The 23,057-nt window shown below is 41.9% G+C and overlaps 1 protein-coding gene across 5 annotated transcripts in view; it reads right to left on the bottom strand.

The window, feature by feature from the left end:
• Ncbp1 (nuclear cap binding protein subunit 1) overlaps positions 1 to 23,057 on the bottom strand; it is a 37,599-nt gene that overhangs the window by 1,953 nt on the left and 12,589 nt on the right. For 2 of the 5 annotated variants that reach the window (XM_015992533.2, XM_006973691.3), the window contains exons 5-21: positions 22,603 to 22,710; positions 22,034 to 22,155; positions 20,705 to 20,774; positions 19,739 to 19,954; positions 16,742 to 16,839; positions 15,650 to 15,713; positions 14,406 to 14,516; positions 11,227 to 11,291; positions 9,936 to 9,998; positions 9,014 to 9,088; positions 8,045 to 8,148; positions 6,246 to 6,368; positions 4,013 to 4,115; positions 3,407 to 3,500; positions 2,236 to 2,339; positions 1,470 to 1,584; positions 226 to 354 (exon numbers count right to left, since the gene is read on the bottom strand). In XM_015992533.2, the coding sequence (XP_015848019.1) occupies positions 226 to 354; positions 1,470 to 1,584; positions 2,236 to 2,339; positions 3,407 to 3,500; positions 4,013 to 4,115; positions 6,246 to 6,368; positions 8,045 to 8,148; positions 9,014 to 9,088; positions 9,936 to 9,998; positions 11,227 to 11,291; positions 14,406 to 14,516; positions 15,650 to 15,713; positions 16,742 to 16,839; positions 19,739 to 19,954; positions 20,705 to 20,774; positions 22,034 to 22,155; positions 22,603 to 22,710 (1,764 nt within the window). The remainder of the gene's footprint in view (positions 1 to 225; positions 355 to 1,469; positions 1,585 to 2,235; positions 2,340 to 3,406; positions 3,501 to 4,012; positions 4,116 to 6,245; positions 6,369 to 8,044; positions 8,149 to 9,013; positions 9,089 to 9,935; positions 9,999 to 11,226; positions 11,292 to 14,405; positions 14,517 to 15,649; positions 15,714 to 16,741; positions 16,840 to 19,738; positions 19,955 to 20,704; positions 20,775 to 22,033; positions 22,156 to 22,602; positions 22,711 to 23,057) is intronic. The other 3 variants (XM_076564155.1, XM_042271110.2, XM_076564156.1) reach the window with 2 other exon arrangements.

The following is a 23,057-nucleotide window of genomic DNA, read 5'->3' as shown; positions in this document are numbered from 1 at the left end:
AATAAAAATCCTTTAGCTTCTTCTAGAAATATGTCCTGGCCTCTGTTCTAAGAAAACAGCATGTAATAACAATCTATGTACAAAAATGCTCACAGGAAAGGAAGCAATCACCTAAATCATCAACCATATGGAATAATTGGCCAGATATTTAAATGGTGAGCAAAGTTCTGTACTTTTGTGATTAAAAGCGGCAACTTTTCACACTAAGGGAATGGAGCTGGCTACCTGGAAGATGACGAGGAAAAGGTTCTTCTGTTCACTCTGCGCAGACTCCACCTTCTCCTGTAGTCTTTCTATCTGCTCCTCCAGGGCCCCGTCCTTCCGGTCACTGCCCCTGTCGTCATCGTCACTGCGCTACAGAAGCCGCAGGAACAAAGTAACAGTCGGCGTACAAGGTCTCAAGAGCGTACACGGTCTCAAGAACGGGGATGGTCACAGCACCAGGCTCTGCTCTGCTTGGGCTGGCCTTGAATCATGCCCGGTCTTCGGCCTCCACCTCCCCAGTGCTCCTCTGTGGGGTGCGGAGTGGGCGGGGCTAGGACTCAAAGTCAGAGCTCTCGGTGCCAGGCAAGCGGTTTTTGTCAAGGAGCTATGCTCCTACCCCTGGGAAGGGCGGGTCTTCACTAAAGGGCTTGATCTTGTAGTGACAGCACTGGGGTACTAGCCTTGGTAGCAGCAGTGGGGTGACGATTATGAGGTAGGTGTCTCCCCTATGGCCAGCTCAGTTATTAAACTTATTAATATCCTTGTCTTCTACTCTGGCGGATACACTGAACACCAGAAAATACTGTAATGGAGAACACTCACTTTGATCTATCTATCTTCCTTCCTTCCTTTTTTTCTGAGACAGGGTTTCTCTGGGTAGCCCTGGCTGGCCTTGAACTCAGAGACTGGACCACCTCTGTCTCCTGAGTGCTGGGATTAAAGGTGTGTGCCACCGCTACCCAGTTAGAATACTCACTGTTATAAGTCACAGGATCCAGCCAGCTCATTGCTTCCCTGTAAACCAGTGGTTCTCATCCTTCCTAATGCTGCCATCCTTTAATTCAGTTCCTCATGTTGTAACCTCCAACCATAAAATTATTTTCATTGCTACTTCATAACTGTAATGTTGCTACTGCTATGAACTGTAATATCTGACTGTCAACCTCCAAAAGGGTTGTGACCCACAGGTTGAGAACTACAGTTCTAAACACAATCTTTGTCACCATGAGAAGTATTCTGATAAGTTGGAACTTGAGACTGACTTGTCCCCCTTCTCCACACAGCATCTACAGCTGTCTCCTTTCCTCTTTGTGCCAGACTCAGAAATGCACATGTCCTTCTCTAGGAAGTCAAACTTGGTGGTAAACTGGGGGAAACGCTTTGTGGTCCCCCTCAGTGCCACGGCAGGCAGCAGTCAAGGCCCTGGACTGTGGCCGCTGCAGACTGTCAGAACCTCTGCCGCTCAGGATCAGCACACGACTTACCCGCTTGTGCTGCCTTGCCAGTTTCTCTTTAGCTTCTTCCAGCTCCTTCTGGATCTTCAGAACATGCTTGTTCATCTTACGAATTGTCGAGTGCAAAATTTCCCAAACAAACAACCTTAACATAATACAGCTGTTGGTTAACGTAAGTGAAGCTGTCTTACAGAGGAGACATCACAATTCTTCAGACACTCATTCCTAAGGGCTGACAGGGCCTTCTGTCCTCTGGGCAGAGTTGGGCATTCTTCTCCAGCAACACTTAATTCACCACTGCTGTGAGTTATGTATGTGAGCATCTATCTCCATCCATAGACTCAGGTGGGCTCCCTAAGTGTGCTAAGGCCGTACCATACCCTGGACTTGTCCACCCCTTACTAAAAGACCAACAGAGTTGGGTTTCTCCCTCCTTCAGGTGAGTTCTGAGGATCGAACCCAGGGAACTCAGCTCCCCAACCCACTGAGCAATCTTGTTGGCCTTTCTAAACTTGTGATCACATCTGTCACCTCAGGACTCAGTGTATTTCAGACCAGTGTGTGCTGGCAGTAACAGGTAGAGTGGAGAAGTTAAAGAACTGTTACAGAGTGTAATTGGAGCTCATTTGCTTTCACTGTATGTCAACTCCAGCTGTCCTGTCCTTGATCATCTTTAAAACCTGTGTAACTTCATAAAAAATGTTACTAGGTGATAGGAACTATTTCACACAGTTCATGTTCTCTAAGCACTGCAAACACAGAGTCTCATATATGTGCTCTAAATTCTGGTCCAAACCTAGTGAAATCCCGAGATAGCTCCGATGAGAAGATCCAGTTTGCTACTGCTGCACAGTCAACAATCTGTGTACGAATCATCTTATCAACCAGGACAGCAATCATCTACAATGAGAACAGAGACAGGCTCAGGTGACTGATAATAGGCATAATGATAATGCTATAAAAATAAAATAGCAGGGCTATAAGATTTGATTTCAATGGCGATGGAACTGACCAGTTTAAGCAATAGGCCATCGTTTTATTTTCTCTTCTAGATAGGGTCTCATGTAGCTAAGGCTGGCCTTGAACTCCTGATTGTTTTGCCATTACCTCCCAAGTGCTACAATTACAGACAGATATGTGCCACCACTCCTGACTTAACTAGTCAGTCTTAGACTTACTCTGCCTAAGAAATACTACATTAACAATGAAGATTGCATGAAAAGAAACTCTTGAATGGTAGCACCTAATCTTTAGGAAAATTTAGTTGATAATACCTCTACAAAATGTGTGTGTGTGATTTCAACTGAAATTTCCAGTTAAAAAACAGCATCTTATGGATTTTGTTTGTAGAAATGGATAAACATAACTTCTTCCTACCAAATATTGTTGTCTAGCAACAATTTTATTACTCAGCATCTAATATATGTGGAAATGCAATAGTATAAACCAACCACAATGCTATCTGTAGATGTTATCAAGGGCTGGTGAGATGGCTCAGGGGGTAAGACACTTGAAGCTAAGCTTGAGAACCCAGGACCCACATGGCGGAAGGAAAGAAGTGACCTGAAATTTGTCATCTGACTTCACACAGGCCCTGTGGCTCTCCCATGCACCCCCAGCCAACAAATCAATGTAATTTAAAAATTTACCAAAAGGAATGTATCAATTATTCCCACAACAACAAGTTTATAGATCTGAAAACCATTCTACCGGCTCAAATATAATTAATTTCTAATTTACATATCTACATAGCCAGGATCTTTTTTTTTTTTTTTTTTTTTTTTTTTTTGAGACAGGGTTTCTCTGTATAGTTTTGGTGCCTATCCTAGATCTCGCTCTGTAGACTAGGTTGCCCTCGAACTCACAGAGATCTGCCTGGCTCTGCCTCTCGAGTGCTGGGATTAAAGGAGTGTGCCACCATTGCCCCACAGCCAGGATCTTACTATGCCTAAGTAAATAGTTGTTACCTGTGGATGATTCCTCCAAACTTCAAACATAACTCTCAGCACATGTAACTTCCCCTCATTACTTTCTGCTAGAGTTTTGAAGACTTCATGAAACCTTTAAACAAAGGTGAAAAATACCACATATAATTAATTACACATAAGCCATTTTAGTGTTTTCAAAGCCCCTTTAATCTTATTCAATTTAAAATACAATATGCAAATGCAAGATAACCAGAGCGATCACTAAATACATAAAGCATTAGAATTCGGCCTGCAGAGAAGCTGCCACTAACTTACGAGAGCTCTCTTTTGATTTTGGATTCTTACCACATTTGCTGTCTCTTTAGAAGCCAACCTTTGGGTGGGCTTTCACTCCGCTTTCTGTCTTTGGAAAGATGTCTAGATAGGCCAGACCTCTCTGCCTATGTAAACAACCATCCCAACGGCCTACGTTTGTACTAGCTCACCCACTACATGCACATCTACACTGCACACACACGTAACCATGGGAAACATTTTGGCCACCACAAACCGAATCTCATGCTATCAAATTATATAGTAAGATCTTCATATTTAACAATTTTAGGCAAAACTTACTACAGCATTGGTGTTAAATGCCACACTTACTTTGCAAGAGCACTGAAGGAGTGACTAAAGGATTTGGCCGCCAAGTGCAGCAGAGTCTGTACGAAGACCTCTATCTTCAATGGGTTAAAGCTGAAACCTTCATCTGAAAACATTTACAGTAAGATTTAACAAGTGTCAAGGACAGTAAGTCCTTGGCGCCACACCCTGGAACGCTAAGCAGACAGTGTGCTCCTAAGACATTTATATAATAATCTGTCAGTAAAAATAAACAATCAAAGGCTTCTCAAAATATAAAACTAAGCAGGGCCAGCCAAAGCTATATAATGAGAACTTATCTCAACCCCATCAAGAAAGTATACCCTTAATTCTCTCTTTTATGGAACAATTTTCCCAGTTCTTCTATAAAATTCAGTGTTTTAGGTTTTTTTGTAAATTTATGACAGGGTCTCACTATAGACTGCTGGCTGGCTGGCTGGCCTTGATATACAGACCAAACCCCAAATTGCTCAGATTAGCAGGGTTGCACCACCATGCCTGGCTTATGACCCATTTCCTTAAAAAGTATTGCACATACGTCCTCCTTCATATTCTGTCTAGGAAGTGTCAAATGTTAATAAAAAGCAAAAACAGTAAACCCTGTAAACCTCTGCTATGGGATGTCCTGTGTGCTGTGAATATATGTTGCTAAGAGTGATTGATAAATAAAACGCCGATTGGCCAGCAGCCAGGCAGGAAGGATAGTGTAGGCGGGACAAGGAGAGAGGAGAATGCTGGGAGGTGGAAGGCTGAGGCAGGAAGATGCTGCCAGCTGTCATGAGGAGAAGCATGATGTAAGATATGGTAAGCCACGTGGCAAGGTATAGATTTATAGAAATGGGTTCATTTAAGATATAAGAACAGATGGCAAGCAGCCTGCCATGGCCATACAGTTTGTAAGTAATATAAGTCTCTTTGTGTTTACTTGGGGCACTTGAGTGGGAGAGATTTGTCCTGACCGTGGGCCAGGCAGGACCAGGAAAACTTCAGCTACAAACCTCCATCTTAAGACATCTGCCGAAGTCTAAACTTAGTATTAGCACGTCTGGCTGACACCTCCTAGGTATACTCGCACCAGATGGTTGTCTCTGTAGACTTGTTATCCACTCTACTGATCTGACTTTTTGTGCAACATACTGATTTACTTATTATAGATAATTACACATTTCACAGTATGTCTTATTAGAGCAACTCTTGCAGTATTTCTTTCCTTATCCGGTCACAAAGCAGGTAAACTTGTATGTCATTCTGTCCATTTCCTCATTCATACCAGGAAAATACAACAAAGCTAAGATGCTGGCTGAAACTGTGTGGTATATACTAAGTAAAGATTAGGCATTAGTACTGTAATAGCTTATAATTTAGAGAAAACATCAATCCCATCAAAAATATCCAACACACTAAGTTTTCCCAATCAGGAATCCCTCTATATACTAAAAGCAGAAATATTAAAAAAACAACAAAACAAAACAAAAACACCTTGACTAAGCTATATGTGATTTGCTTTGTATGTAGGACATGGTTTGTGTTCTTTTTGTACCTGCTGCTTGTTTTTGAGACAAGACCTCATTATGCAGTTCCGGCTGGCCTGAAATTCATTATGTAATCTAGGCTGGCCTCTAACTCATAGAGATCATAGAGATCCACCTGCCTCTGCCTCCCAAGTGCTAGGATAAAAGGCGTACAACTACCACACCCAGGATGGTTTCTATTCTTTTTTTTTCCTTTGGTTTTTTTGAGACAGGGTTTCTCCATGTAGTTTTGGTGCCTGTCCTGGATCTCGCTCTATAGACCAGGCTGGCTTCGAACTCAAGAGATCTGCCTGTCTCTGCCTTCCAAGTACAAGGATTGCCCGGCCCAGCCTCTATTCTTTTTTTTTTTTTTTGGTTTTTCGAGACAGGGTTTCTCTGTGTAGCTTTGCGCCTTTCCTGGGACTCACTTGGTAGCCCAGGCTGGCCTCGAACTCACAGAGATCCGCCTGGCTCTGCCTCCCGAGTGCTGGGATTAAAGGCGTGCGCCACCACCGCCCGGCTTCAGCCTCTATTCTTAATATAAGCTGCTTCATAGGAATTTTAGGGCCTCCTAGGTAAGGGGGTGAAATAAGCAGGTCCTAAGGAGAGCAGAGAGACTGCTGTATGAGCACCCAAAAGGATTTAATGGAGCTCATGTTTCCTCAGAGCTCTGTTTATGCTTTAACGTGGCCTATGTGCTTCAGCTAAAGAAGGAATTCTCTTACCGCTATCATCGTCCTGGTTAGGATTTGGTACGTCCTTCAGAATGCTGAAGATTTCATCATTAGTTGCCTTACTTTTAAAAGCAACAGATAAACAGAGTGCCACGGAATGTCCAGGGAGAGAATCTAAACACAGAACAGAGGGAAGGTAGATCAGGCTGACAGTCTACTCTATGAGAAGCCAATCAACACTTTCAGTTCCGTCGAGATCAGCATGAAAAGAGAACTCTCATGTCGATACTCAAGAGCACACCAGGCCTCAGGTCTCAGGGACATTTGTAAACCCAACAGCTTCTTGGTCATTTTTGCCAACAACCTTTTCTGGGGCAAACGAGCTCAAGCAAGGTGAAGGCTGCCAACATAAGAGGCTCTGCGATTACTGGTTAAGGTTTTGTGAGGTGTGCTCATGGTGTAGAAGTCATGTTTGTGTAAAGGCATCATCAAAGCAACAGGAAATCGACTTTCAATGTAATGCAGACGATGGCAATACAAAGGGCAATCTTGACACAGGCTCATAAGACAACATTAAGACCTGTAAAGACTGACGTCTATTACAACAGGTCACACACAGATAGTCATTCAGCCAGCACCTGCTGTGAGCCTGTCCCTGAAAGTGGAAGGGAATGCTATGAAAAACAAACAAACAAACAAACAAACAAATCCCACACATACACAAGAAAATAAGAACCCCTTGTCTTCGGAGAATTTACACATTAGCTGGGGAACCAAGAAATTTACTTTAGAAGTAGACAGAAAGCATTTTTATGAAATAGGTTTTCTAAAGATTAAAGTTATTTACAAACAACAAACTTGGGCCAGACCTGAGGAAGAAACAGGAACCAGAGATAAAAAGGGCTTTCTGTACTGAGGTAATATAACTGCACAAAGCAAGGAAGAGCAGAGCTTTCAGATGCAGAGAACTTCTCTGAAGCACAAAATGTGAGGCTCATGAATGAACTAGAACATTCAGTGCAATCCCAGCAGCACAGTTGGATAACCTGACGTCTACTCTGGCCACCACCGCACACACTGCCTTCACAAAGCGTCAACTGTGCAAAGGAGAAAGACCACAGCAATTCCAGCAGCTCTGGCTCATGGTGCAATCCCAGAACCCATGGGGCCAAATGGTAAAAGTCAGGTTTACAAGTTTACTTTTGAAGCAGACTGCCGTGTGCCCCAGTGTTCCCAGCATCAGATGTGTGCCAGCTAGTCTTAGGTCAACTTGACACAAGCTAGTTATCTGAAAGGAGGGAATCTCAATTGTGAAAACGCTTCCAAAAGGTCCATCTATAGCAAGCCAGTAAGCAGCATTATATTGTTTTCTGGCTTGTTGGAGTTCCTACCCTGACTTCCTTCAACAATGAGCAGTGACATGGAAATATAAACCAAATAAACACTTTCCTCTTCACTTGCTTTTGCTCACGGTGTTCCATCATTTAGTAACCCTAACGAAGACAAGATGATAACTAATTCAAGAAGTCTCCATTGTAACAAATGCACCTTCAGTTTCAGTACATTCCAAGTATAAATTCATCTTACTATTTTTTGTACCATATTAAAAATGTCATATACAAAACACTGTAAACAATATAAACAGAAAAAAAGCTATAAGCTAATAATTACTAATTAGATAACAACAAAATCCTTAATCTAGTGGCTAATGATGGGCCACTTTTCAAACAAAGAAATACAATTCTAAGAAAGTGTCAACTCCTCCTCCTTCTCCTCCTCCTCCTCTCGATCCCTAGCTGGCTTCGGAGCACGGTGCACTCTAAGGAGAGGTTTGTGGTTTCATTACTTACTGCTACCTTCATCTCCATACTTGTAAATGCAGGTTGGGTTGGCAGGACACAGCGCTGAGAAGGTGGGAGGAACAATATCTAATATATGTTGATGGTAAGACAACCTATAACACAAATAAGAGCCTCAGAAAAGGTCTCACGTTTTAGTCTTTGATAGTACTCAACTTGCCCAAAAAGCCAGGATCCAACATCCCAACTCAGTGGACAACCAGGAAGCAAATGGGGACGAAGTCCTTCAGGCCTCTGAATGAGTTAGCAGAGTGGTAAACTGAGGCCTGCTTCAAAGCGTACTGACTAGTGGGGGTTGGGGGCCCACAGGTCTGCTGGTGAGAGACGGGAAGTGATGGCGGCTTGGGTGAGAAGGTAAGGGTGGCATGGCTGGGAGGCTGGCTGTGATGCACCAAAGAAATACATGGAAGATAGTAAAAGCCAAGTTTCTTCCCGCCTGACAAAGTATTTACACATCATGTTATAGATAGAGGATGGCAGGAGACAATATTGGGTTGGATGTGAGAGAGGGATATACCACACCCAGAGAGAAAAGTATTTATACATATATGAAATTTGTGTCTTTCCAAAAGCCTAAACCCATCTATCCCTCAAAAATACACATTAAGAGCTCACATCACAGTTCCCCCAAAGCATATCCTATTTTTAGAAACTAAAGCTTTTTAAATAGATGACTATAGGGGAGGGCTAAGAAAACACAAATTAGAAAAAAAATACAAGCTTAGAAAATGAGAAAACGCTCATGATATCTTTTTGGCCTAATTCACATAAATTCCAATTGTAGCCCCAATCCTGATTAAAATGTGAGGTGGACAATGGACGAACAGCAGAATTTAAGAAAGAATACTGCATCACACATGCCAAGGAGAGAGAAAGCCTATCAGATGATAGCCAGTTCAAGTAGTATCCTTCAAGAGAAACGAAGAGACCTACATCAAGGAGAAAGTACAAAGAGCTTACCTCATGCATTTTTCTAGAACTTCTCTTACAAACTTTGGTTTGGGACTTTCAAGATCCTGAGTAAGACAATCTGACCTAAGGAGGAAACGTGGCTTTATTAAGTTCATATACATAACCTATCGTATATATAATCATCATTTCCTGGCTTATACTAGGGTCTTTCTACCTATTATCTCATCCACATATAGTAACTAAATACCAATAAAATAAATAATGGAGACAACAGACTTGTTTGTTTGTTTTTGGTTTATCAAGACAGTTTCCCTGTGTAACAGCTCTGGCTGTCCTGGAACTCTAGTTTTGTAGACCAAGCTGGCCTCAAACTCAGAGATCTGCCTGCCTCTGCCTCCCAAGTGCTGAGATGAAAGGTGTGCGCCACCACTGCCCAGCACAACAGACTATTTTAAAGTGTGTTTTAAATATGCAGGTTCTTTTGTGTATGTGTATATTCATGTGCTGTGCACACGCATGGAGGCCAGAGGATAACCGTGGGTGCTGTTCCCTGGTGCACCCACTTTGGTTTTTGAGTCAGTGTTTCTCACTAGGCTGGCCAGCCAGTGAGCTTCAGGGATCTGCTAATCTCCATGTCCCCAGTGATGGGGTTAGAAGCCCATGCCTCCAGGACTGGCTTCTTCTTCTTCTTTTTTTTTTTTTTAAACAGGATCTCATTGGGTAGTACTGGCTGGTCTGGAACTTACTATGTAGACCAGGCTAGCCTCAAACTCACAAAGGTTGATCTGCCTCTGCCTCCTGAGTGCTGGGATTAAAGGAGTGTACCACTATGTAGGGCTCAATGGTGGGGCTCTTTAACATGGGCTCTGGTGATCAAACTCGGGTCTTTTTTTGAGTTGCAAACACTTTACAGACTAGGAGGTCTCCAATATAATTTTTCTGAATAAGATAGGATAAACATTATACTTACCAATCTTCCCAGCTCCAACGGAACTGAAAGTTACTTAGATGATGAGAAAACCAATTAATAAACCTAAATTGGGGAATAAGGCAGGGAAGAAGAGAAAGGAAGAATGCAATTTAGACCAGCAATTTATATAATCCTTTATACAGCTAAACCTTGTCTTATGTGCACAACCCACTCGCTACCTGTAGCTCTTAGACTGTTCTCTTAGCAAAGCCTCTAACTCGCTGTCTTATAGTCCCCCAGCTGTCTCAGTTTTCCTGATGGTGCATCCTTTTATTCTTGTTAGGTAACAGACATGATTTAAGCTCATACTTTATGGAAAATATTTATATATGATTCTCAGAGCTGTGAAGGAATATACTATTTTTCTCCTGCAACTGTTGATGAAATGGAAGCAGTAAAAAATTTTTAGTTAAACATTCATAAATAATTTACAAATGGCAGAACCAAAGCAAGCCTGTCGTATGGTGCTGGGAATTGACCGTGGGCTCCTGGGAGAGCAGCCAGTGCTCTTAACTACTGAGCCTTCTCTCCAGCTCTTATACTGTGACCTTTTCAAAAACTTTACTTCTTCATTTACATGTTTATGTTGTATGTGCATGTATATGCAGCACCAGAGGCCACAAGTGTGTTGGATCCTCTGGAGATGGGGCTGCAGGTGGTTGTAAAGCTGCCTGATGTGGGTGGGTGCTGAGAACCAAACTCAGGTCCTCTGGGAGAGCCATCTCCAGGCCCACTCGACCTTTTCACGACAGCCTGTATGCACAAAGTCCCATTTAGCTCTCTAGACAGCAGGCGTCTTATAGTGTTAAATAGTCCCGTGAGGCCGTAAGAGCACTCAAGACGTTTATTGAATCAATACTTTTAGAGCAGAGACACCAGAAGACATGTTCTTAAAGCACTACCCTCAAAAACCTGATTTCAATCATCTGAATTTTTCAAGGTCACCAACAGAGGTAGTCACCACTGGTAATTTTTAATACAGAAGAATTAGGGTAAAAGATAGGGCAATAAGACAACTATTCAATTCTTCCTCCGATCTGATTTGGAAAATGGAAAGAAGAAAAAAAAATGTTGGTAAAAGTAGTCACACAGACTTTCCCAAAAGAAAACAAAAAGCGTGGGCATCTCTAGACTGAAACGGACTGGAAGCCACGGTGTTCTAACAAGCAAGCTATCACAAAAAGGGGTTTTGGAAAGCAGGGAACAATCTGGAAATCCTTAAAACAGCCTTCTGACAAATTCTTGAAGGTGCTAACATAACCCTTAGCATAGAAGTAACCAATGGCTGTACCTGTCTACACATGTAGTACTCATCGTGTCCAGACGCATGTACAGCATCTCGGTCGCCTGTGCAAGCTGCGGATTGAAGATAAGGAAAACTACTTTCTACTCTCCTTTCAAATGAGTTGTGATGGGAGAAAGGAAGAGAAGATCATATCATCCTAAGTCTTTATCACTAAGAATTTATGAGTCTTTCATCCTTTCACATAACTGATCTTGTTTTTCAAGTTTTAAACTGCCCATGATGTGCAATAAATCTGACTGTATCCACATCTGTGAAGTCAAGATAATATTTTCATCATCTCTACAATTTCCCCAAGCTTCTTTGTAATCCACTCCTTCCTCAGTCATTCTAGACCTCTCCCCAAGCATCCACTGGTCTTCTTTCATTAGAGGATTTTTGAATTTTTTTAGAATTTTACAAAAATAGCATCATGTTCTGTGAATCTGTTACCTTTCCTTCAGCATATATTATTTTTCAACTCATGTTGTTCATTGCATTAAAAACAAGTCCTTTTTCTTGCTGAATTGAATGTTACCATGGCAAGGAAACAAAATTTGTTTATCCATTCATGTGTTGTTGGACACTGAGGTTGTTTCTGGTTTGGAAATATTAGAAATAAAATCTATAGGCATCGTGCCCAGTTCTCTCTAAAACCTCACACCATCTTTTAAGAACAAAAACCATCATTACCACAAAAAAACCAACCCAAAACAAACAAATACAAAAGTAAAACTTTTTCTAAAAACTGTAGCAACCACTAGCAACAATCCATCTTTAAAGAAAATTCCACATGAAATAATTGGAGATGGAAGTTTAGGCCACACAAAAGAAATGGACACCAGAGAATGATAGGTACAGATTTATCTAATGGATATCATGTATAATTTTTTTATTTAAAATGTCAAAAAGATAAAATAAACATACTTGAAATTGAAGTGTTCTCTGATCTTTTTATTTTCTGAAAGGAAGGCCAGAACTGGTAGGAGAAAGGTACGTCTGTGGCATGTGTGTGCACACAAACACACATGGGGGAGGGTGTGAACCAGCAGAGGGCAAAATGCAGTAACAACTCAAACTCTTTTGTGATCTAAGAGACAGACAGGAGAGAAGAATAAAATGGGCGTGACAAACAGGGTGCAGTCGAATGGCAGTGTCAGACTGGAGAGAAATACAGTGGTTATGAGCCACACTAGAAACCCAAGGATGCAACAGGCGACAAGGAAAAGATCTTAACAAGAAAGCGGCTGATACTCATTAAGAATCAAAAAGCATCACAGATCTATGTGGAGGAGGAGGTGGAGAGACTGGGAGAGACAGAGGTGGGAGTGACTCCAAGGATGCAGCATCCTCCAGGCACCAGGGCTGACACACACGAACTCAGAGGCCGTGACAGCACGCACAGGAGTGCACGGGTTCAGATCAGACACAACCCCAGCACTGACTGGGGAAGGGCATCCTCCAGACACCAGGGCTGACACACACAAACTCAGAGGCCGTGACAGCATGCACAGGAGTGCACGGGATCAGATCAGACACAATCCCAGCGCTGACTAGGGGAAGGGATGCAAAGCTGACCCCCAACCAAGAAACTATTTGTAATTGATACCTGCGGGAAGGGAAAGCAGTTTTCTCCAGTGGAGTGTCACTATGTCAACCACACTTCAGGGCAGGCCCTGTGTGCAGGAACAGCGGGCCAACGTAAAACAAACTCCATGGTTTTTTTTTTTTGTTTTTTTGTTTGTGTGTGTGTGTGTGTGTGTGTGTGTGTGTGCGCGCGCGCGCGTGTTTTGTCTTAATATTTTCTTCTTCCTCCTCCCCTCAAAGTTTGTTTGGATTTTCATTCTTTTTTTTCTTTTTTCTGTTTTTGTTTTAAGAGAGATATTAAATTGAGTGGGTAGGATTTGGGAAAAGTTGGGGAAAAGGACAGAATATAATCAAAATATATTGTATGAAAAAATTTTGATAAGAAGTGATCTAGCTTGGCACCGGTGGCATATGCCTTTAATGCTAGCACTTGGGAGGCAGAGGCAGGCCATCTCTGTGAGTTCAAGGTCAGCCTGGTCTACAGAGCAAGTCCCAGTCCAGCCAGAGCTGTTACACAGAGAAGCCCTGTCTCGAAAACCAAGGGGAAAAAATATATATAAAATAAAAGCAAGGCATTCATTTTAAGATAAAAGCCATGTAACATATAAGCTAGTAGTACTCCAGACTCCAGAGTGTTAAAAAACTTACTTCACCAAGGGTACAACAAAGTTGAGCACCAAATATTGACGAAGCAAAATTGATGGACTAGAGAAATGAGCATACCCACGGGTATAAAGGGAGACTAATATCATTCCTAGTAACTCACAGAAGCAGCACCACACACACACACACACACACACACACACACACACACACACACACACAGTTATAGATATGGAACTATTTATTCAAATAATACAATCAATGGAATTTATCTAATGGGCTTATAGAAGACCTGAAGTCCTGAAAAGGCAGAATGTACGATTTCTTCAAAAAACTATTGTTTGCAAACAGTGCAAAGGAGCTGGGCACTGGTGTGCACACCTTTAATCCCAACACTTGGGAGGGAGAAGCAGGTGGATCTCCGTGAGTTCAAGGCCAGCCTGGTCTACAAATCAAGTTCCAGGACAACTAAGGCTGTTATACAGAGAAACCCTGTCTCAGACCAAAACCAAAAAGAAAAAAAAAAAAAGAAAGAAAAAGAAACAAACAACAAACAACAAAAGGGCAAAGGAATAGATTGGACACAGCCTCAACCCTGTAATTTCTACACTTGAGGCTGAGGCAGGTGGATCATCCTGAGTTTGAGGCCATCCTGGGCTACAGAGTACGACCCTATCTCAGGAAACAAACAAAAGGCAAGGGAATGCTAACACCAGCATTATTAGTGTGGTGTGAAAGGAGCGGATCCTGCTGGGAGAACAAGGAGCTTGTAAGCCATAGCAGCACCTTCTATTTAAGCAGGGGATGCTGTATGTTAACTTCACAAGCATGCATTTTGTCCCAAGTCTTACTTACTTAAAAACATAGTCAATTAAACCATTACTCCTAAAACCCAAAGCATAGGAATATAAAGGTGAACTGAGGAAAGATAGCTCCATAATGCAATCTTCTAAAAAGATTGCACAGCCAGGCCGTACATTTAAAACACAAAAGGATACAACTTGGGGCAGAGAGCCCGGCTGAAGTTTGCACAGTTCGATGAGCAGTGTAGTGTACATTACATCGACGTGAGGGGGCGCTGGAAGCTGAAACAGCTCTGCAAAGATCACCTGCAAAACACCAGGAAGACCACACATTACACCCTAACCCGAAACTCCACGGCACCTACAGTGGAAGAATTACCTTCTATCGCAAAAAGCATGCTTTCCAATCTACAACTGAACAACACAATGAACACCCCCTTTTTCTACTTCAAGCATCCACTAGGTGAAGGCTGCTGTGACACACACTGCTGAGACAAATGTGCACTAGTAATCCATCCTTTGAAGTCCCAAAGGTGACTGACTGAGGGAGACACTGTATCAAGGGGCTCAACCCATGGGCTGCATTCCTGTGGGTACTGAGAATTCTTAAGCCAGGCGGTGGTGGTGCACACCTTTAATCCCAGCACTTGGGAGGCAGAGCCAGGCAGATCTTTGTCAGCCTGGTCTACAGAGCGAGAGCCAGGAAAGGTGCAAAGCTACACACTTGTAGAGAAACCCTGTCTCGAAAAACCAAAAAAAGAATTCTTAGTGGACCAGGGTTCGAGACAGCTGAGTATTCTCCACTGCTACTCACAACAGAGCCCACATCTTTTTGGCATGCTATTTCTTACCCCTGGCTAAATGTCTATAGTCCTAGTCTGTACTCTTTCCTCTTAATGCATGAGGAATTCTGCACATTTTTTTCAGATTTAAAAATATGACTTAGAGCCATGTGTGGCAGCACATGCCTGGAGTCCCAGCAACTCAGGAGGATAAGGCAGAAGGATCATGAGTCCCAGGTTAGGTTGGGTGATATGGTGACACCCAGTCTTTTTTTTCCCTCCTCTCTCATTTTTTGAGACAGGTTTTCTCTGTGTAGTCCTGGCTGTCCTGGAACTCTCTTTGTAGACCAGGCTGGCCTCGAACTCAGACCTGCGCCTCTGCCTCCTGAGTGCTGGGATTAAAGACATGCACCACTTAAAAGGGGGATGGAGGGTGGAGGGAGGGAGGAGGCAGCTGAGGCCAGCAAGATGACTCAACAGGTAAAGCCTTCAACTCCTTTCTTCCTTCACCAGGAGGCTAATTGGTGATGGCCTTGCTCCTCTATTCCTCCTCAGAGCCTGGTAACAGCGAGGACAGCACAGACAAACAGCCAGGAGAACCCGTACAGTCCTCAGACAGACTGGGAAACCAGAGTTAGCACCGCGTGGAATGCATACCTCAACTATGTGGTAGTTCAAGGGGATCTTGTTCTTCCCTGGATAGCTCACCAGCTGGGCAGCACTGTAAGAAGTGGGATTTCAGTTAGCAAGTGGACAAAGATACACACGAAACCCAACAGTTTCAAATGCAGTGAGCTTAGCTGACAAAAACCTTGCTGTGATGTTCTAGTTTCAGTTATTTATTAACATGCTATGAATTGTTTGTCTTACACACAAAAAGGAAACTAATAAAACCAGCACCTGAAGATCTACTAACTCAGCACATTCTTACAGGTGGTCCACTCCTAACTACAATATTTCTCCTCAAAATCCACTCCTAACTACAATATTTCTCCTCAAAATCGAAGCCAAAACTTTCCAGCTCTATGAAAATTTATTAACACTTAGGTTTCTAAATGTTAAAAAACAGAAAACACATTAGTAAGCTTTAATTTCCATACATCCAAACTAAATCTAGCCTACTATTCAATTTTAGCATATATGGAATGTATGTACTTGTGTGTGCATGAATAGGTATGTGGAAGTCAGAGGTCAAGAGGTCATGTTGAGTGTCTTCTTCAACTGCTTCTCCATCTTACTTCTAATACAAGACCTCTCACTAAGCCTGGGATTTAGGGACTAGAAAGAGGGCTCAACAGCTAAGAGCACTAGCTGCTCTTGCAGAGGACCCAGGTTCAATTCCCAGCAACCACAAGGCACCTCACAGCTATCTAGAACCCCATTTCCATGTGATTCAAAGCCTTCTTCTGGCCTTTGAGGGCACCAGACACACAAGTGATATATAGATACACATGCAGGAAAAATACCCATACACATAAAGTATTTCAAACCAACAAAACACCTGAGGTTCATAGACTGGCTTAACTGGCTGGGCAGCAATCCCTAGGGATACTCCTGTTTCAGCATCTCCAGAACTGAGATACAGGTGAATGCCAACTGTGTTTACATGGGTGCTGGGCACCCGGACACTGGTCCTCATGCCTTTAGGCTATCTCTCCAGCCTTACACACTCCAAATGTATATTTTCCAAATGTATATCATCAAAATGGTTTACTAGCCCCTTTAAAAGTACCATGGAGAGAATCTCACCAAGTTTTCCTTTCCTTCCAGTAGGATTTTATGATGCAGTGAAGATTCTCCTCTATGACAAACCTCTCCACTGAATGACTCCCTGGCATAACAGGACCCTGGAAAGAAGACCAAATGTACTCACACACAGAACCACAAAACAGATTTTTCATTTATTCAATAAATACTTTCATCTAGGACTGAACTGTTAAATACCTACCAAAGAATCAAGAGTATATGGTGCTCCTGAGACATCAAATACCCACCAAATTTAATAAATTTTACAAATTTATTAAAAACAAAAACAAAACACTACCTACCCACCCACCCACCCACCCACCCACCCATCCATCCATCCATCCGTCATGTGTGGGGAATTGGCTGTCTCTCTCTCTGTCTCTCTCTGTCTCTCTGAACTGGGTTTCTCTGTGTAGCTTTGCGCCTTTACTGGATCTCACTCTGTAGCCCAGGCTGGCCTTGAACTCACAGAGATCCACCTGCCTCTGCCTCCCGAGTGCTGGGATTAAAGGCGTGCGCCACTGCCACCCAGCTCTGGCTGTCTCTTTTTACCATGCGGGTCAGCCAATTATGATGGAACTCTGGTGTCAGATTTCATGGCCTGTGCATTTATCCACTGAATTATCACCCAATTTCCAAGTTTAAGAAACACCTTTTAAAGACATTATCAAAATACAGAAGAATGCAGTTTTTCCATTTTGGGACATTTATACTCTCTGCTGGGGGAAGGGCAGGCAGTGTGCAGCAACAGCAGGGAAATATAATCAGCACAGGAGAAATACATCCCGAGGTCAAATTCTTGTTTCCTTTGCTATAACTAATCACAGAGACTAAGTGGCATGAATATAGATTTTCAGTTGGTAAACCTAACAGGTCATCATGTAATTTTGACTCAAGGTGCTTTCTCATTATTTACTACAGCAAAGCAGAAATCAAGTCCTCCCACCACCAAGCCTTCCAGAAGGCTGGACTACTAAACGGGAACCAAGGCAGGTGTTAAACCGATCCTCATCAAGCCTTTCCCACTACCAGTCTAGTCATGTTCTGTCTCTGGGCTGACCCAGGGAGAAGAGTTGAAACTCAAGACTGAAGAGCAGATGTGCTGCCTGGAAGATTCATAATTTGGAATCTCTGTTTTATTTCTGTTTGTATTCTTTAAACAATAAACAACAACAACAACAAAATTTGAAACCAAACCAAAGTCCTGTGTGTAGCATTTCACCCAAAGACAGCTGATTCTCTTTATACTTCCCTTGTGCTAAACACAGATTTACAGGTCCACTCAGGAAATGCATGTGTTCTTTAAGTCATTTGGTACCCGTAGCTAGTTACCTGACATGGGCAACCAGAGAAGAGAGCCAGGCCAAGCATCTTATAACGCAAGGATGGTGCTCGTTCACAAACACATACCCTGGAAAGCCCACTGTGTTGAGGGTTAAGATTGAGCTGCTTGCTACATACAACAAGGATGGAGCAAGCACCAGCTCTGGTACTTGAGCTGGCTAAACTACTTTCCAGAAACAATCTAGTAATCATATGCTTGCTGCCTGGCTTCAAGACAGACACGTACACACCGAGATATAAAATAACTAATGTGTACTTCAAATGTTAATTTTTACTTCCAATAATCACAATAAAATCACATTTTCCTGTCAAAGGGTTGCCAACAATTTGGCTTCATAACAAAAAAACACTATAAAAAGTATTTAAAAACTAGAATGTTAAGTTTGGAAGGTTGACAAAAATACTTTGTTAAATAATTGTACAATGAGTAACAAGCTGAGCTATTTAAAAATATGGACAATTTAGAAAAGGAATCATTTTTCTTGAAAAAAATATTAACAATGACTAAATAGGACTGGGGTGTAGCTTGGTCAGTAGAGTACTTGCTTAGCATGCCTGAAGCCCTGGGCTCCATCCTTAGCATCATATAAACGTGGGCATGGTGGGGAATGCCTATAATCACCATAGAGGCATCGGCAAGAGGATCACAGCTTAAAGGTCATCTTCAACTGCACAGCAAGCACCAGGCCAGCCTGGGTTAGATGGACCTTTCCCAGAAAATAACAACAATGCAGAAATGTTCAGCATAGTGGCTCACAGGTACTAACTATCTCAGAGTTCAAGAGGCCAAGGCAGGAGGGTTGTCACAATGAGAACAGACTGGGCTACAAAGACAGACACACACTAAACAGTAATAATAATTAGCTAAACATGGTGCCTGGGAGATGGCTCAGTGGATACCTGAGTATTGTACTTACTGTACAAGTATGAGGAACTGAACTAAACACCCCCAGAATCCACATTAAAAGCTATACCAGGTGGTACATGCTCAATTGGGCAGGCTCAATATAGGTAGATCCCTTGGGGCCTACTGGTCAGCCATATAGCTACAATGGTGAGCAACAACAGTTGAAGTCAACCTCTGGCCACCCCCACATACACACATGACACACCCTGTACCCAAACAGCTAACATTGAGCATTCATATGAGACACTGTTCATTTTCTACATGTGATCCATACTATTATTGTTCCTTTGGGGACTGAGGCACAGGGAGTAAATAACTCACTCATGTTCCCAGGCAGTATTTGTATTAAAATGCTAACCAACTTGGCTCTTGACTGGTAAACTATATTGTCTCTCTTATTATGAGCATAACAAATTTTGTGCATAACAAGGTGATATAGTTTGCTGAATCAAAGCATATAATTGATTTTCATCAATCTTCTTATGATAAAAAAAACCCTGGAAATTGAAAGGTTATTTCAGAGCTAGGATGGGCAATGTGGTAGGAGCCTGTAATCCCAGCACCTGGAAGACTGAGGTAAGAGAATTTGTGAATTCAAAGCCAATCTGGGTCCACAGAGAGAGACCCTGAAAAAAAAAAGAAGAAAAAAGAAAAAGAAAAACAAAGCATCGAGAGTGTAAGTCAAAGCAAACTAGGTCCCAAGTACAGCCGCAAGCCAGGCCTTCCTGGATTGGGGGCTACTCACATACCTCGGGATCATCTGTGTAGTCAAACATCCTGAAGATGACCCTGGGCATCGGGTACACCGAGTCCTCGGTGTGAGGCGGGGGCGTGAAAGGAGGCAGGTTGTGCTGTAGTGCTTCACAGAGGATGCTGTCAAAGGCAAGGTAGGGTCTTAGGATGTGCCTTTCCTGCCACCGGTCCTTTTTCAGTTTCTGAATCTGGGCCCACAAGCAATCTAAATACTAAAAAGAGATTTTAATATTTAATATAAACATTTTGGCTAGACAGTACAGAAAACGTCTACTCTCTAAAATACGGGACAAAGTAGAATATGGTATTTCATATGACAGAAAAGAATGGCATTAAGTTTTTGTTTTTACTTAAAGATTTTAAATGCCATTACTGTGCCCACACTTGGCACAGCATGCACGCTGAAGCCAGGAGAACTTTTCAAAGGTGCCCTCCACTCTGTGGTCTGGGGCTCTCCCCAGGCTGCCTTTACCCACTCAGCAGCCCCACTCTCCATTTGTACCCCAGCAGCTTGTTTGTGGAAGCACATTCGGAGCCATTAGCTCGGCTATTTTTAAAACTGAGTATTTGGATATAAAACGTGTCAAGTCTGTGAAAACTGGTATTCTAAAAAGCAAGGGCTGTTTCAATTACATTCTAACATGCATTAACCCTCGACGCTTAAGACCCAGAGGAAATGAATTCCTCACTGGAAATATTTAGAAACATAGCTAAGACACACAAATGCAAGTCTGAGCATTTTTAAAAATTGCAGTTTTACTTATTTATGTGGCCCATGGGCCATAGTGCACTTTCAGAGGTCAGGGGACAACTTGTAGGAATCACTTTCCTCCTTCTACCTGTGGGTCCTTGGAATTGAATTCGGGATGTCAGGGTTGGTGACTGACTCAGTTTGGGCATGTTACAGGGACAAGAATCTACTCAAGAGTTCTGTGTATATCACCAGATGAAAAGCAATTCACCTCTTCTTGTGGATGTGGTTTATCGGCAGTCCATACTTGTAACATGGGCACATGAGTCTTCTGGCGTCTTCTAAAGGTAAAAATGAAAGTCTACACTTAGGCTTTAGAAACATAAAAGACACTCATTGGATAGCAACATTTTTGATAATGATCATCAAGATAATAGGCACATCTGTATCTCAAACACTGGTGACAGAGAGGTTAATTGGTACAATCTGGAAGAATATGTCTCTGGAAGACAATGTGACAATTTCTGTCAAAGTTTTAGTTGTTCTGAATCTTCACCCAACAATGTCATTCCTATAAATCCATATCACCATAAATATACCTGCACATATTTTATGCAGCCATACACATATTATATTATACATTATATATACAACAATGTATAGTATATATACAGTAATATTCCCTGATACTTATGTATGGTAACAGGAGACTGCATAAGCTAAATATCCAGAGAGGGGACTAATAAAGAGAAACATTAAAAAAAAAAAAAAAGAATATCATGCTGTTAATAAACCCAATCTGATAGAACCACATACTTTCATACAATAAATTCAAGTTAAAGAAAAAAAAAAAACATGTGAAAAAGTATATACACTGGATTATCATTTGTATAAAATCAAGTATATATATTCATACACACACACAAATAAAAAGTCTTTATCTTTAGTTGTCATGTTTATTTGTACTGAACAAAGCAATTAATAATGGTATCCAAAGAAGTATGACAAAATCAATCTGTGAAAGCTAAAGGAATACACACCCATCATCACCATCATGTTGCGAAGTAATTAGGCATGTTTACTAACAAGGCTCATTACCTGATTGTAGCTAACAAGATAAAGCAGTTTTCACACTGGCATGGGAGAAGGCTGTGCTCAGGATTAGTGTGCAGGATGGAAGGAACCCATGTCCCAGGGCAGGGCTCCCACTCTCAACACATCAGTAGCCGGGGCAGAGGTGTAATTTTAAGTGCTAGAGGTGACCTTTAAGCGTACAAACACTAACACTAGTGGAGCTATCACACCACGGCGTTCTAGGCCTTTCACCAACGTGTGAAAACTGCTCAGTAGACACAATACCGACTTCTTGCACTAGCAAAGTACTGAGATCTTAGTGAGTTATGCAGCAGAAGAATGAAATGTAATAGAGAAAAATTTCAGCAACTTTACGGTTTGGTTTTGTTTTTTAAAAAAATGAAACTGAACTGGTGTTACTGTTAACAGAGAATTTAAGACATTTATCATACCATTTATCACTAAGACATTTATCAGTAGGATATCTTCATGCAAACAACAAAGAACCTATGAACTGTGCCCTTACTTAAGATAACTTTCAGTGTTGGAGAAGATGCGGTCCATTTCTGCATCTTTCTTTTCATATAACTCTTTTCCGACCCAGGGCAAAGAGGACAGAAACGCATACACATACCAATCCCGTCGCACCTGAAGAAAGTTTAGAAAGGTGAGTTAACAAAATGCTAATTGTATTTATTTATTCCTTATTCTTTCTTTCCAGTGTTAGGGATCAAACTCAAGGCCTTATAGATGCTAGGCAAGCATTCTACAACCAAGCTATACAACTCCCCAGCTTCACCTTTTTTTATTCAAAAATGCAATTCTGGGGAGGCTTTTCAATAGGGCTTAAATAAAATATCTGGCTCATCTAGAGGATTTCTAGTTATACAGCTCTAATCTTAAAATCGTTTGAATTAATACAATGATGTCAAGAGAACCCACTAGGAAGCCAGTGGACTTGCCCTTCAGATATTAAGCATTACAGTGTGATAATCTGTTATTGTATTTTGTTTATTGCTGCTAAAGAGTTATCAGTGGGGGGAAAAAAATCTGGTACAGTGCTTCATGGAAAAGGTTCAACATAAAGAGTCTTACTTGAGGCACATCTTCTTCCTGAGTCACACTTACAAAATTCTCAAACATAGCAACCATAGATGGGGCAGCAATCACATGACAATTCACAAGATCAGATAGAAAACGGACCTGGGAGGGCAAAGGATATCTGTATTAAACCTAACAGTACTTCATAATAGTCATAAAAAACCTTGTAATGGTCTGCAAAATTAAAGCCCATGGCTACATTTAGCTTACTTTTTGTTTGCACAACCTGTGAGCCAAGAAGTCTCTAAATTTAATGCTTAAAACAAAACACTATTCACATAAAATAACATGAATTCAAATTTCAGTGCCCACAACCACACTTGCAGTGGAAGATAGTTCACATCCATTCAGTGACTTATTGATCATGGTAGCTTTGTGGTATAATGGCAAAGTCGGGTAGTTGTGACACTGGATAGGAATCTGTGACTTTGTGGGTTTCTATGCTATGC

Source organism: Peromyscus maniculatus, chromosome 2, assembly GCF_049852395.1.
Source record: "Peromyscus maniculatus bairdii isolate BWxNUB_F1_BW_parent chromosome 2, HU_Pman_BW_mat_3.1, whole genome shotgun sequence".
Classification (NCBI taxonomy): Eukaryota; Metazoa; Chordata; class Mammalia; order Rodentia; family Cricetidae; genus Peromyscus; species Peromyscus maniculatus.
Note: the sequence above shows the minus strand (reverse complement) of the source record. Positions and strands in the feature narration are given on the sequence as shown.